The 15,709-nt window shown below is 41.4% G+C and overlaps 1 protein-coding gene across 3 annotated transcripts in view; it reads right to left on the bottom strand.

Annotated features, from left to right (window-relative positions):
* The window catches only part of CNTNAP5 (contactin associated protein family member 5), an 866,498-nt gene that overhangs the window by 419,428 nt on the left and 431,361 nt on the right, over positions 1-15,709 (bottom strand). For all 3 annotated transcript variants that reach the window (XM_060016951.1, XM_060016952.1, XM_060016953.1), the window contains one exon: positions 13,895-14,079. In XM_060016951.1, the coding sequence (XP_059872934.1) occupies positions 13,895-14,079 (185 nt within the window). The remainder of the gene's footprint in view (positions 1-13,894; positions 14,080-15,709) is intronic.

Below are 15,709 nucleotides of genomic sequence, written 5' to 3'. Positions count from 1 at the left end.
TCTGGCCCTGTTTGAATTTGAGAGTCTTCTTTTTCTAAAGATTCCTTTTCCTGTCAGACTCGGATTTCGGATACATTTGAAGTTTCTCATTAGTGAATATTTGTCTCACTTTTGTTCTGATAGCCTATTTTGTAATGGAATATATATGAAAAAGGATCCAAATGGCTGTCTTTTTTTTTTTTTTCCACACTTTAAAACTTGCACCGGCTTGGTGTTTGTTGAATTATACATAGTGATTATGGCCTTTCTGGAGGAAGGCTGTCAAAGGTAGATGAATTTCTGCCATTTCAAATGCAACCAGAAATCCCAATTTTCTGATGGTACCTCTTGATTTTTAAATATTGGCCTGAATTCGAATAGTTAAAAAAAATGCTAAATGGGCTAAATAAGATGAGGGTAGTCCAAATTGCTCCCTGTGTGACCAGTTTTTGGCTTCTGCTCTACTGTTTGATTTGATCAATGACTCAGATTGGAATTTCTTTGGAACTTTTGATCTCTATAACTCTTAAGGGGTTGCAGTGCATATTATCTCTTATTCTTGTCCCTACTTTGGGATTATATATTGAGATGAGGTGACTTGTTTTCATATTTTCACTTCTTTATTCCTTCTATACCCTATTCTTTCACAAATTCCCAGTGTCCCTTTATTTCTGGATGATATAATTGTTCATTTCTGTTTTGGGAGGGAAAAGAGTAAGTGATATCTGACCCAGACGCAACCCTGCATTGAATAGGAGGAAGCATTGATCCTGACAGCCCTCCTTGTTTCCACAAAGCAATTCATTCACGGCCATGCTTCCTGCCTGCCTGTGTTCCAGGTCCACAGCTACCTACCTCCACCCTGGCTTTGGCTCCTGACCCAAGCCCAGCTGTTGCCCCTTACACTTCAGTTGAATTTGGCCTCAGCATCTCTTTTAGATAAGGTTTTCTTTTAGTAATAACAATAGTGGCATTTCAATAGGCACATGAAAACATGCTCAACATCACTAACTATTAGAGAAATGCAAATCAAAACTACAATGACGTACCACCTCAGACCAGTCAGAATGGCCATCATCAAAAAGTCTACAAGTAATAAATGCTGGAGACAGTGTGGAGAAAAGGGAACCCTTCTACCCTGTTGGTGGGAATGTAAGTTGGTGCAGCCAATATTGGAAACCCCCAATTTCCAGCCAATGTTGGAACCCCCCCATAGTCTCTCAACTGTGGAAACAGTATGGAGCTTCCTTAAAAAACTAAAAATAGAACTACCATATGATCCAGCAATCCCACTCCTGGGCATATATCAAGACAAAACTCTAATTCAAAAAGATAAATGCAACCCTATGTTTATAGCAGCATTATTCACAATAGTCAAGATAAGGAAACAACCTAAATGTCCATCGACAGATGAATGGATAAAGAAGATGTGGTACATATATACAACGGAATATTACTCAGCCATAAAAAAGAATGAAATAATGCCATTTGCAGCAACATGGATGCAAGTAGAGATTATCATACTAAGTGAAGTAAGTCAGAAAGAGAAAGACAAATACCATATAATATCATATGTGGAATCTAAAAATCTAAAATATAACACAAATGTTTTAAAATATAAATTAGAAACAGACTCACAGACATAGAGAACTGACTTGTGGTTGCCAAGAGGGAGGTGGGGTGGGGGAGGGATGGATTGGGGGTTTGGGATGCAAACTATTATATAGAGAGTAGATATACAACAAGGTCCTACTGTACAGCACAGGGAATTCTATTCAATATCCTGTGATAATCCATAATGGAAAAGAATATTTATAAAAGAATATATATATAACTGAATCACTTTCCTGTACAGCAATAATTAACACAACATTGTAAATCAACTGTACTTCAGTAATTAAAAAAGAATAGTGGCATTTATGGACTAGTTTTATACAACGGGCCCTATGCTTAGGGCTTACTTTCACTATTTTTTTCTTTAACTTTTTAGCTAGATATTACTATTTGCTCCACTTGAAAGCTGATGAAAAAGATGGCATACAGAGGTTTAACAGCTTGACTAAGGCCTTAGAGCCAAGGGGTGCAGTTGTAGCCCCTCTGGTCCTACACACACTGCCTCGCCTCCAGCAACTTCTATTCCAGTTCCACTGAGGAACCATCTATCTCCTTGAAGACCAGGGTGAACAACTTGTCTTGGTTGGCCTGAAACTTTCTCATTTTTAAAACTGAAAGTCCCAGGCTCACTGACACACTATGCCCCTAACCTAGGCAGCCTGGCATGCACTCGGTGAGCCTTCTGCTGTTCCCACTATGGGGAAGCAAAGGAGACGTGGTGGACAGTTATAGTAGCGGAAAGCCCCAATAGTTTCTCAATGGCATAAATCAGCCCCTCCTATTTCCTCTGCCAGAGCCACCCAATGCTCTCTACCTACTAGCAGGTTTCACACCAGGGGCTGGATTCAGACCATCTTTCTAATTCTTACCGTGAGAGCTGGTCCTGGCTGAAATCTGGTCCATTGCTAGTCTAGGGTTCATTTCTCTAAATGGATATCTTTTTACAGATTCACAGACACCAGAGTCTGAAACAGCCTGATTGGTTCAGCACATATTTATTTATTCATTTTTGTCTGAATCAATTTACAAAATTTTAACCTTAGGTTAATTGGACAATTCCCTGGTGGTGCAGGGGTTAAGAATCCACCTGCCAGTGCAGGGGACATGGATTCGAGCCCTGGTCCAGGAAGATCCCACATGTCACGGAGCAGCTAAGCCCATGCGCCACAACTACTGAAGCCCACATGCGTTGAGCCCGTACTCCGCAACAAGAGAAGCCACCACAATGAGAAGGCTGCGTGCGCACCGCAATGAAGAATAGCCCCTGCTCGCTGCAACTAGATAAAGTCCGTGTGCAGCAACAAAGACCCAATGCAGCCAAAAATAAATAAATTAATTAATTAATTAATTTTAAAAATTGGATAATGGGGTAAATCATGTATATTTCAGCATTCAAGCAAGAACTCATTGGAAATTGTAACTTCAGTGTATCCCCACCCCCTACATTCAGGTTAGAAGGGCACCTGCGGTGGAACTGACACCCTAGAGAGCCCCCCTCTGACCACCCTCTGGTCACATCCTGTGTCATGGGGGTGGTGTTTGCAAACCAAGGGGAAATGACGATAGGAAGCTGTCATCACCCTCCTAAACTTAGTCTTCCTACCCAGCTCCCCAGAGTTTCCTGCCTGAACAGCTCTGAAACAGCTTCAAGGGCCTGAACTATTCTCTCCACTGTCCGTCCTCCTGAGGATGGACCACGGACCCATACATAGGTCCCAGGAGTGGCCAAGGGGGTTTCCACTGTAGACAGGGCTTGGACATGTGGGATGTTCATTTGTCAAAGAAGGAAATAGAACAGATTTTATTCAACTGTTAGCTTATTTGTAAATTTTGACTCTCTCCTCAGGCCCTATGAGTATTCAAGTGGGGCCTTTATAATATTTTATTGATAATGACAATCATTTAGCCTAAGTTCACCCGGCCTCAGAATGTCTTATTAAATAGTTAAAACCTACCACCACACCCCTAACTGCGGCTAAAATAATACTATAAGGAATTTTATCAAGTGTTCTTTTACTTCCTCTTAATAAAAACAATATTTGGGGTATAATACTGGAATTGGCATATCCCCCTCATCATGTTCTACACAATTAGTTTACTTTTCAATATGTACATCTCACTGTTATAAAACTTGGAGAAACATGCATTTAGCAAGTTCACAGATCAAAAAATTTTAAATTTAAAACTAGACAGAAAAATGGCACCAAGGAATGTGGTTTCAAGTCTTATATACATGCAGAGACCAGGATAAGGACCACAGCCTGTGCTTGGATCTTGAGAGATTATCCCTCCTTCAGAGAGAAACGCTGTCCCCAGCATGACTTCCAGTGATCGGCTATGCATACCTAGACTCAAATCCTATTTCTGTTACTCGATGACTTGAGGGATAGGAATGGGAGGGTCATTAGTCACTCTTGTCTTTTATGTCTGTGATATAGAATGTAATAATCTCCCTCACTAGGCTGCTTGAGGGACTCAACAAAATCACAAAATAGGAGCTTGGTTGTTTTCTTCCATTGTTTCCCCTTATTTCCACTTTGCACCTACTTATTTCCCTTTTCCTTATTTTATTTTCTTCCATTTATTTCTCTCTTTCTACCGTAGTCTTTCAACCGAGTTTCCCACCAACCCCCCCAATAAAGGACCAATAACAATTATACTATCACATGTTATGATCTGCAAAACAGTTACCCTTGTGATCTGTAGTTATTTTGATCACCCAATGAAAAGTTGTATTATGTCCAGCCAGTCCTTTAATTATGTCTGAGGTCCAAGAGGAGGTCCATTAGGGCAGTGCTAAGCCAAAGTAAGGGCAGCAATAGGTGGTCTCTGACTATGGCGACCCATCAGGAACGCCTTATGGGAAGAAAAGTAGGGTGTAAATTGGTATCTTTATAATGCACAAAAATACACTTTTAAAATTTACTTAACAAATATTTATTGTGTATTATGTACCAGATACAAATCTACAGAAATAGAGTAAAAAAGATAATCTTGACCCTTATGATGAGCTTTAGTTCTATGGCTGGGTTGGGGATGAAGAGATAGACAATTAAAAATAAGTAAATTTTGGGACTTCCCTGGTGGTGCAGTGATTAAGAATCCGCCTGCCAATGCAGGTGACATGGGTTCAAGCCCTGGTCCAGGAAGATCCCACATGCTGTGGAGCAGCTAAACCAATGCGCCACAACTGCTGAAGCCCCCTTGCCTAGAGCCCATGCACCGCAACGAAGAGTAGCCCCCACTCACTGCAACTAGAGAAAGCCCATGCACAGCAACAAAGACTCAACACAGCCAAAAATGAATAAATAATTTTTCAAAAAAAGTAAATTTTATATACAAAATAGATAACCTACAAGGACCTATACGGAACTATACTCAATATTTTGTAATAACTTATAAGGGAAAAGAATCTGAAAAAGAATTAGCACAACACTCTAAATCAACTGTAAGTCAATAAAACAATAAAGTATACAATATGATGAAAACAATAAATAAGTAAAATAAAAATTTTCAACTTCAAAAAAAAGAATATATATATGTATAACTGAATGACTTTGCTGTACACCTGAAGCTAACACAACACTGTAAATCCAACTAACTTGCTTTTTACTTCAACTAAAAAAATTAATTTAAAAACATATTATAAAGTGACAAGTGTTTTTGAAGAAACACTATGAATAAAAATAAATTAGAGGATGTGATTTTAGAAGTAAACATAAGGAATACCTTTTAAAGTCATGTATTCATTCTATTGCCTCAGTTCTTTCTCAAAGTACTTTTTTTGTGTGTGGTACAAAATTCAAAATGGTTCAGAAGAGTACACAGCAAAGAATAAAGTTTTTTTCTTTGTTGACCCCACTTTCTTCTGATCTGCTTATCCGTATCCTTCCAGAGATTTCTGTGGGTCTATGCACTTTCAAGTCTATATATTCTTTTCTATTTTTTTAAACACAGATACTGTTTACACTGCATTGCACACTGATTTTCCTTTTCATTGAACAATTTATACTGGAGATGGTTCCACATCAGAACATATAGGGCTCCCTCATTCTTCTTAATGGAAGCATAATACTTCTGCTCAGGTTTGTCAAGCACACACACAAAACAAGGTGAGTCCAAGGCCAAGGCCTGGCGGATACACATAGAGATAAAGGATCCACTGTGAGATTCCGATGATGTGTGCCTTAGACAGTAAAGGCAAGAGTAGACAAATAGTACATCTCCCATGGCCCCTGCATCCCACACACCAACACAGAGAACACTAAGTATGAGGGCAGATGACCACAAGGTGAGTTGTGAGAGTCTTTATTGCTATAGATCTAATTCTAGACTTCGGCTTGAAACTGAGCAGGACCTTGTGAGGCTCCTGGGCACAAAAGCCTTTCTGTGTCCCCCCGTTTCTTGATTATGGGAAATAGGCTTATTTCAGCCTCCATGACCTTCCCTGAGTTCCAATGGGTGGTTCAAACAGTTACTAATGAGGGAAGGGAGGGGATGCAGAGACAAGGGAGGAGTAGTCAAGAAACAATAGTGCAGCCTTGGGGTAGGATCCTGGTACCCCCAAGGGATACACACAACAATATCTTTGAGCTGTTCTGCAGATACTGAAACCTCCACCAGTTGGGAGAAGGTAACTGTCTGCTGCCCACAAGCACGCAGACCCCAGACCTGTTGGAACCAGAAGGTTGATGACGCCGACTCCCAATTACCTCACCACCAACCAATCAGAAGAATGTCCATGAGCTGTTCACTCTCTCCTTTTTGAACCATTACTATAAAACTCCTCACTACCCCCTCCAGGTTGGGACACACGGTTTTGAGGGCATAAGTTTGCTGTGTCCCCCTTTGCCTGGCAGAGCAATAAAGCTATTCTTTTCTACTTTACCCAAACTCTGTCTCCGAGATTTAATTTGGTGTCGGGGTACAGAGGCCAGATTCAACATCAGGCTAAGCAATTCTATGTGATGCAACTCTATTCTAAGCATGCAGGACAGAAAGCCTCATGCCTCCGCAGAACTTAGGGGGTGTCAAGAAACTGTATCAGGACAGTGTGGTATGGGGCCAGGAGGCAGGTGGCGATGGCCTTGGAGCCGCTAATTGCAGGCCTCCATCCTCTTGTGTCTCAGGAAGATGACAAGGTGTCTTGTCAAGACTCAGGTCAGCTGTGGGGCATGGCTTTGGCTGTCTGGCCAAAGTGGACAGCGTGAGGTCACTGGGACACTCTGGCAGGGCCGTTTCCTTATAGGGATTACCATAATTTTTAATTAACCTCCTTTTGATGGACTTTTGGGCCATCTTCCAATCTTTTGTTATTCCTAACATATACCCCTTTGCACACATTTGCTTATAATTGTAGGATATATTCCTAGAAACAGAATTGTTGGATTGAAGAGCACTTGTTTCCATTTTGAAGATGTTGCCCTTTCTTTAATATTGTATTAATTATAGTCTCACTAACAATAGATTAAATAGTTCTGGTTCCTTCATATCCATGCCAACATTATAAGTTTTGTGTTCCCTGAAGTCTAAGTTTAAAATATCATTGTAGTGTGAATTTGCATTCCTTCTTCTAATGAGTGAAGTTGTGCATGTTTTTATATATCTGAGAGTAATCTGTATTTTTTATATATTCATGTTCTTTACCTATTTTTCCATTGAGTTACCTTTTAAAAAATTATTTGTGGGGGCTTCTTATTCATTAATTAAATTTTGCAATACTTTTTCAAGTTCTTGGGAGGATGATATCATTCTGTCTGTATTTTTTTGTGGAACTGCATGTGGTTTTTAAAATATTTTATATGTACAAAATTTTTCTTATATTTTATTTCCAGGTTTCTAAACTTTATGTCATACTTAGAAGGACCTCCAACAATCTTTGATTATAAAAGTACTATCTAGGGAATTCCCTGGCTGTGGAGTGATTAGGACTCAGTGAGCTCACTGTGGGGACCTGGGACGATCCCTGGTCAGGGAACTAAGATCCTGCAAGTGTAGCCAAAATAAAATAAAATAAAAGCACAACCTCATATTTTCTTTAAAACTTCAATAAAACTTATATTTGAAGATGTACATGTATTTTAAATGCTTAGAGTGTTTAGTTTAATATAGCTTTTTCTTACCAAGAATTCTTATTAAATATATTTATTTTTAAAAAACGTCTTTTTAGTATTTATAACATAAATCACATAGTTATTTATTTATTTATTTTTGGCTGCGTTGTGTCTTCATTGCTGCATGCGGGCTTTCTCTAGTTGCAGCGAGCAGCGGCTACTCTTCATCATGGTGCACGGGCTTCTCATTGCGGTGGCTTCTCTTGTGGCAGAGCATGGGCTCTAGGGGCGAGGGCTTCAGAAGTTGTGGCACGTGGATTCAGTAGTTGTGGCTCGTGGTCTCCAGAGCACAGGCTCAGTAGCTGTGGTGCACAGGCTTAGTTGCTCTGCGGCATGTGGGATCTTCCCAGACCAGGGCTCAAATCCATGTCCCCTGCATTGGCAGGCGGATTCTAAACCACTGCACCACCAGGGAAGTCCCAAATCACATATTTTAAAAATATGTTTTTAATAGTTTTGATACTGGTAAGGTGCCTATGTTAAAAAGGATAACTGAGCACTCTTGATAAGAAACGAATGCTTGGGGTGACCTTCAAGATGGCAGAGGAGTAAGACATGGGGATCAGCTTCCTCCCCCAAAATACATCAAAAATACATCGACATGTGGAACAACTCCTACAGAACACCTACTGAACGCTGGCAGAAGACCTCAGGCTTCCCAAAAGGCAAGAAAATCCCCATATACCTGGGTAGGGCAAAAGAAAAAAGAAAAAACAGAGACAAAAGAATAGGGATGGGACCTGCACCTCTGCGAGGGAGCTGTGAAGGAGGAAAAGTTTCCATACACTAGGAAGCCCCTTCACTGGCAGAGATGGGGGGGAAGCTTTGGAGCCAGGGAGGAGACCGCAGCAACAGGGGTGTGGAGGGCAAAGCAGAGATTCCCACACAGAGGATTGGCGCCGACCAGCACTCACCAGCCTGAGAGGCTTGTCTGCTCAACCACAGGGGTGAGTGGGGGCTGGGAGCTGAGGCTCAGGTTTCAGAGGTCAGATCCCAGGGAGAGGACTGGGGTTGGCTGCGTGAACACAGCCTGAAGGGGGCTAGTGTGCCACAGGAGGGAGGCCAGGAAAAAGTCTGGACCTGCCTAAGAGGCAAGAGACTATTGTTTCAGGGTGCGCGAAGAGAGGGAATTCCTTTCCCATGGGCCCACAGAAGGCAGAGCACCACCTAAGCGAGCTCCAGAGATGGGCGTGAGCTGCAGCTATCAGCTCAGACCCCAGAGACGGGCGTGAAATGCTAACGCTGCTGCTTCAGCCACCAAGAAGCCAGTGTGCAAGCACAGGTCACTATCCACACCCCGAGGGAGCCTGTGCAGCCTGCCACTGCCAGGGTCCCATGACCCAGGGACAAGTTCCCCGGGAGAACACACAGTGTGCCTCAGGCTACTGAAACATTAAGCCAGCCTCTACTGCCGCAGGCTTGCCCCACATTCCAATTATAACTACCATACCCCTCCTTCCCCCTGGCCTGAACGTGCAAGAGCCCCCAAATCGGCTGCTGCTTTAACTCTGTCCTGTCTGGGCAGGAACAGATGCCCTCAGGTGACCTACATACAGAGGTGGGGCCAAAACCAAAGCTGAACCCCAGGAACTGTGCGAACAAAGAAGAGAAAGGGAAATCTCTCCATACAGCCTCAGGAGCAGCGGATCAAATATCCATAATCAACTTGATGTACCCTGCATCTGTGGAATACCTGAATGGACAATAAATCATCCTAAAACTGTGGCAGTGGACTTTGGGAACAACTGTAGAACTCGGGGTTTGCTGTCTGTGATCAAGTAATCAAACTTTGCTTAAAGGGAGAAAGGTGCAGCCGCACAGCACAGGGAGATCAGCTCGGTGCTTTGTGACCACCTAGAGGGGTGGGATAGGGAGGGTGGGAGGGAGGGAGACACAAGAGGGAAGAGATATGGGAACATATGTATATGTATAACTGATTCACGTTGTTATAAAGCAGAAACTAACACATCATTGTAAAGCAATTATATTCCAATAAAGATGTTAAAAAAAATCAAACAAATGCTGGAGGGGATGTGGAGAAAAGGGAACCCTCTTACACTGTTGGTGGGAATGTAAATTGGTGCAACCACTATGGAGAACAGTATGAAGGTTTCTTAAGAACTAAAAATAGAGTTGCCATATGATCCAGCAATCCCACTCCTGGAAATATATCTGGAGAAAACTCTAATTCGAAAAGATACATGCACCGCAATATTTATAGCAGCACTATTCACAATAGACAAGACACAGAAGCAGCAATCTAAATGTCCATCAACAGATGAATGGATAAAGAATATGTGGCATATATATATATATATATACACACACACACCCCGACACAAACATACATACATACAATGGAATACTATTTAACCATAAAAAAGAATAAAATAATGCCATTTGCAGCAACATGGATGGACCTAGAGATTATCATACTAAGTGAAGTCAGACAGAGAAAAACAAAACTCATATGATATCGCTTATATGTGGAATCTAAAATATGACACAAATGAACTTATTTACAAAACAGAAACAGACTCACAGACATAGAGAACAAACTTATGGTTACCAAAGGGGAAAGGGTGAGGGGAGGGATAAATTAGGAGTTTGGGATTAACATATACACACTACTGTATATAAAACAGACAAACAACAAGGAACTACTGTATAGCACAGGGAACTATATTCTATATCCTGTAAATAAACCATAATGGAAAAGAATATGAAAAAGCATATATATATATATATATATATATATATATATATATATATATAAAACTGAATCACTTTGCTATACAGCAGAAACTAACACTACATTGTAAATCAACTATACTTCAATGAAAAAACAGACCTTAGATTCAGATTCAGATATCCTATTTAGCAGTAAGGGTGTTCATATTGTTTCTGGGTGACTGAAGTAAGGAAATTTTACTTCCCAGGTTTTTGCACCTACTTAGTGGTAAAGTGGTAATTGCGATCCAGGATTCCTGTCCCTGGTGCCCCTTTCTCTCCACACAGCCTTGAAGGTGAATCTTCAAAGGCTGGAGAGCTCCAGTTGTTCGAGAGACTTCTCCCAACACCTACCTCTCCTGTTCCAGTGCAGCCAATGTCAATGTCACTGTTATCGTCAGTCTGTCTTCTTTTATGTTCATATGAACAAGCTGGCTGCATACTTTGGAAGGGGCTTGGATTCTCTGAAGCAGAGTTTGCTTCATAGGAACATTTCAAGGTGTTCCCCCCCCCCAGGAAACACTTCTTACAAGGCACCAAAAAATTTAGACATTTCTAGAAGAAATCTGTTCCAACTTCACAAATTCAGTGACATCTTTGGATGTCTTTCCCTAAATGCTGACATTCACTTTAATGGCACTCAGCTGTGATTCCATACAGATCATCTACACTGGAGACCACAGGTAGTGATAACTTGAAAACAAATGTTGAATCAGGCAACTGGGTGAATTTTAGAATCACCTCTCAAGGTCAAGTATATGGGGACCTAATGAAACTTCATGATGGTTTTGTGTTATTTATTGTCCTCAAGTTCCTAAACGATATCTCTTTGCTTTAAGATAATTTCAATATTGTTTTTACAATCACTTAAACAAATAAGAATGATTGATACTCATAGATTTCCAGTTATCAGCAACTAAAAAAAACCCAAAAAAAACTGCCTGGTATTTTGCATCCTGAGTCAAAGAGTGACAGATTCTCTTTTGAAGTTAATGAATGGCATATCTTATCAACAGTATGCTAAAGTAAGATTAGGATCCAAAGAGGAGATCTTTCTTACAGTTCATGATAGAGATTGGAAAAAAGTCAGATCCTAAGTTTTCAATGATTCATCTCCACCTCCACTGTTCCTGTATGTATCCACTAGTGATTGACTTTGTCTCCTAACAGGGTTTCTAACCATCTGTCCAGCAACATGCTCCGCCTACCTATAGACAGATCTAAACTACAGAGTAGTTTCAGAGTAACCTTTAGAGTAACTGCTCTAAAATAGTTGTTCTCAGACAGTAGGGTGCATCGGAGTCTTCTGGAGGAGTTTTAAAAACCAATGATTGAGCCCCTCTCCCTGAGTTTCTGATTCTGTAGGTTTGGATAGGACCTGTGTATTTTCATTTCTAACAAATTTTGATGGGGTGCTAATTGTACTGGCCCCTGAAACACATGTTCAGAATGACTCCTCTAAAACATAAGTCTGCCCATGTCACTACTCTGCAAAAAATCCTTCAGTGGCTCCTTTTCCCCCACAGTTTAAGCTCCTTAACATGGGTCACAGGGTCCATCATTACCTGGGTCTTCCCAAATTCTTACGTTTTATCTCTCACTGCCTCAAGTGGTGTGTTGATACAGGTTTAAAATCTGGCTGTTCAGCGTGTGACGCACACACACAGACACACAGACTGTATGTGTGTGGGCACACACATGCATTCAGACATTAGGTCATTTTACTGATATAAGCGATGTGTAGACACAATTTACAAATAATAATAAAATATACAATAAACTGTATTATAAATTCCATAAAACCAATTGATTTTTATAGAATGCTTTCGTTGATTTTTCACTGAACTCTTTTATCTGTAATCACACAGTCTCTTGTCACTTATTCTTTTTTTTTTCTTAATTTTGTAAAACAACATAGATATAAAAAGTATTCTTAACACACAGGCTGGAGAAAACAGACTTCAAGCCAGACTTGGTCACCAGGCTGTAGTTTGCCTATCCCTGGTCTAGACAATCAACAAAACAATAAATCAAACCCTGACTTATAGGATTTACCAATATCCATGGTGTAAATATCTCCGCTATGATGGATTTCAAACCATCAAACGGATGTCACAAAATATGGAATTGGAAAGAGATGCACTGTAGCAATCCAATATAGTGTATTTCCACCACACGGATACAACAGAAGTAAAAAAAAAACCTCAAATACATATAGATAGATGCATAGAGAGACACATAGACAGATAGATAGAATAAAATAAAGTAACTAGGCATCAATGAATTTAGTACATTTTAAAAATACTTCGATGGATTATAAGTTTAAATAACTGGGGTTTTCATAATGGCTGTATTTACCAGCCAGCTTCCAAACTTCCTGAAAATCTACCAGCTGGCCTTCATGAGTCAGTACCAGCTGGCCCTCACACACCACTGCCGGACGATTGTTTCAAATCCCATAGATACTGGACTGTGACATTTCATGCCCCGTACCCTGCACAGGGTCCTCTCTGACCTGGCCTGCCTTTTTCACCTTTCTCATCAGGCTAACCCTTCTCTCCTTTCAAGACTTAGCAGCATCTCCTGCTGGAAGCCTTCCACCCGCATTCAAGGTTGAGCCAAGCGCTCTGTGCCTAGGATCCCGCAGTGCCCAGTGCCGCTCTCCAAGGTAGCTTTCACCTCCTTGTTCTGCAGTGGGTGTTCCAGGCCTGACTCTGCTATTAGACTGTAAGCATCTCCAACTCAGGGACTCTGCTTTAGTCATCTCTGATTGGTATTGCCTAGAAGAGAGCCTGGTATACAGTGGGAGCACAATATATACTTCTTGAACTGAACTACTAGCAAAGATGGTTAAATCTTGGCTGCTAGTCTTGCAAAACTTCTGACCAATACACAAGGACAGTTCGTTCTTTCTTGCTCTTTTGTAGAACTAACTGTCCTTGTGTATTGGTCAGAAGTCTGCATAGGAATGAAGGTGAAAAACAAGAGCCTATCATGCAGATTTTCAATTTCTTTGGATTTTATTATTTATTTTATTAAGGTATAATTGACCTAAAATTTTATATTAATATAATTTCTGTATTTTCCATGACCTCGGCTAACTGAAGCTGATTTTCGAAAAAGGAATTACTGAATGTAAGCAAGAGACTAGATGTGATACAGGAAAGCTACCAGAAAAAAAAAAAAAAAAGAAGTTTTAAAAAGTAAAAAGGAGGCTTGCTGATTTTAAAGTGCACACAATTAGCTGATGCCTTGCAAGGCGTTTCTCCAGGCTCACAGCTCAGACTCTCTCCGTGGACTCCCCAGTGGTTGGCTGACTGGGCTTAGAGCAAGGGGAAGAGAAGCCCCAGGGTAAGATCTGTCAGGGGCCCACATCTTCTCACTTGCTCTTTTGCTACCTGATTTTCTTACTGATCACGAGCAAGGGGCTTGGGGGTCTGCAGGGAGAATCAACTCACCTCATAGTCGATGTCTAAGGCATCCGCCTCGCCCTTGGTCCGGAAGTGCTGTGTGTGCCGGTCCACAGTGAAGTTCACGTGCTTGCCGACCCGCTCGAGAAGGACGGAGTGCCAGTGCTGGTCATCCAGGAGGCTGCCCAGGGTGGCCGAGGGGGGGCTGCTGCTGAGCCGAGGTTTGCTGTCATCTGTGAAGGGGATAGAACACGGGATGGCTCTGTGCCCAAGGGCAGCCTGAAGCACTAGAACGTTCTGCTAGCAAGTCCAACTCTCTCTATCCAAAGGTAAAGGATGATTCCCTGTCTGCAGACCCAGAACTGTGCTGGGCTTGGGAAGGAATACCAACATTTTCCCACAGATTGCAGGACCAAAATCTCAGTCAACTGATACACACACCCCCTTCTACATGTGAAATGACATGTCAGGACTTGTGTGATTGAATAATAAGAGAAACCATATCCTGATGGCCATATGAATGATATTGAAAATAGGACTTGTCACATTTAGAAAGAATACATATTCTTTGCATGTGAATGGCTCTTGAAAGGAGAAAGTGAATCTTTAGCTGTGTTTTGGAGGAAGAGTGAATGCTGGAGAAGTAGAGGGAAGACAGTGGCCCCAATGAGTTGGGTAGATTTGTGGGCGAAGGCAACGGGGAGGAATTAATCATTTTAGCTGCCATTTTCAAATGCCTACTCTATCAAGGGCACTTAACGAGGGATTTTATAACCTCCAAGTCTGATGCTCTAAGACAAAATGATTACCTGCATTTGACAAATTAGGAAACTGAGGTCCAGTGAGGGTAAGCATGCCTAGGTAGAGATGCAGCCAGCGTTCAGATCCAGGTCTCGACCCTTTTGACTGACCAGGGCAAGGGTCCTATGATTCACCCTAAACTGAGCTTGGAAGATACCCCTTGGGAGAATGTGAGAGATTCCGGTGGAGAGGTACATTTTTCAATCAAGTCTGCCCGTTTCCCCTCCTGTCTCTCCTCCAATTTTATGGACTTCCTGCCTGTATCCTTCTGTCAAAAAGATTAAAGCTTTTTTTTTTTCTTTGTTCTTTTATCCTGTAGAATGGCTTAGCCTTAGCAAAATGAACAGCTCAATGCAACTAATTTTACTTACATGTAAACCTCCCAATTTTTGAATATTTTATGCGTTCGGTACCCTTAGTAACTGAAAGCTAAATGTCTCTCTTCTCTCTCCTAAGACATGTTTTACAGAACAACTGCAGCAGCCTGCTCCGTGGTGCGGCATTTAAGGGGCTGGAGCTGCCATTTCCACTGTAGGCTGCTCACTCCTACCTCCATTATGGCCCCAAGTCACTGCTTCCTGCATGAAATAACACTTTGTTGCTTCCTATGGGGGTTGGGGGGAGGCACCCAGATGATTGTAATTGAAAAATAAGAGCTGATGAGTTCATAGCTGCCTTCAATTGATTTATTCATTGACATATTGATTTGTTCCACATCTTTTGAGTTCTTAAAATGTGTCAAATTATGCAAATACATTAATAGATCTTTTTCTTTCTCCCTCACCTCTCTCCCTCCCTTCCTTCCCTCTTTCCTTCTCTCTCTCCTCCTTTCCTTCTTCCTTCTTTCCTTCCTTCTTCCTTTCCTCCCTTCGTCGTTCCTTCTTTCCTTCCTTCCTCCCTTCCTTCCTTCCTCCCTCCCTTCCTTTCATCCTTCCATCCATCTACAAAAAGGTGTTGATATCTACCTGACTTGCTTACAGTGACAAATGATGTATACAGGAGATACAGAGTTAAAAGGCACACTTCCCTCTCTGAAAGTTTTAATGTGGAGACTCAATAAGT

Source organism: Delphinus delphis, chromosome 7 (genome assembly GCF_949987515.2).
Source record: "Delphinus delphis chromosome 7, mDelDel1.2, whole genome shotgun sequence".
NCBI classification, from domain to species: Eukaryota; Metazoa; Chordata; class Mammalia; order Artiodactyla; family Delphinidae; genus Delphinus; species Delphinus delphis.
This window is presented reverse-complemented; position numbering and strand designations above follow the sequence as displayed.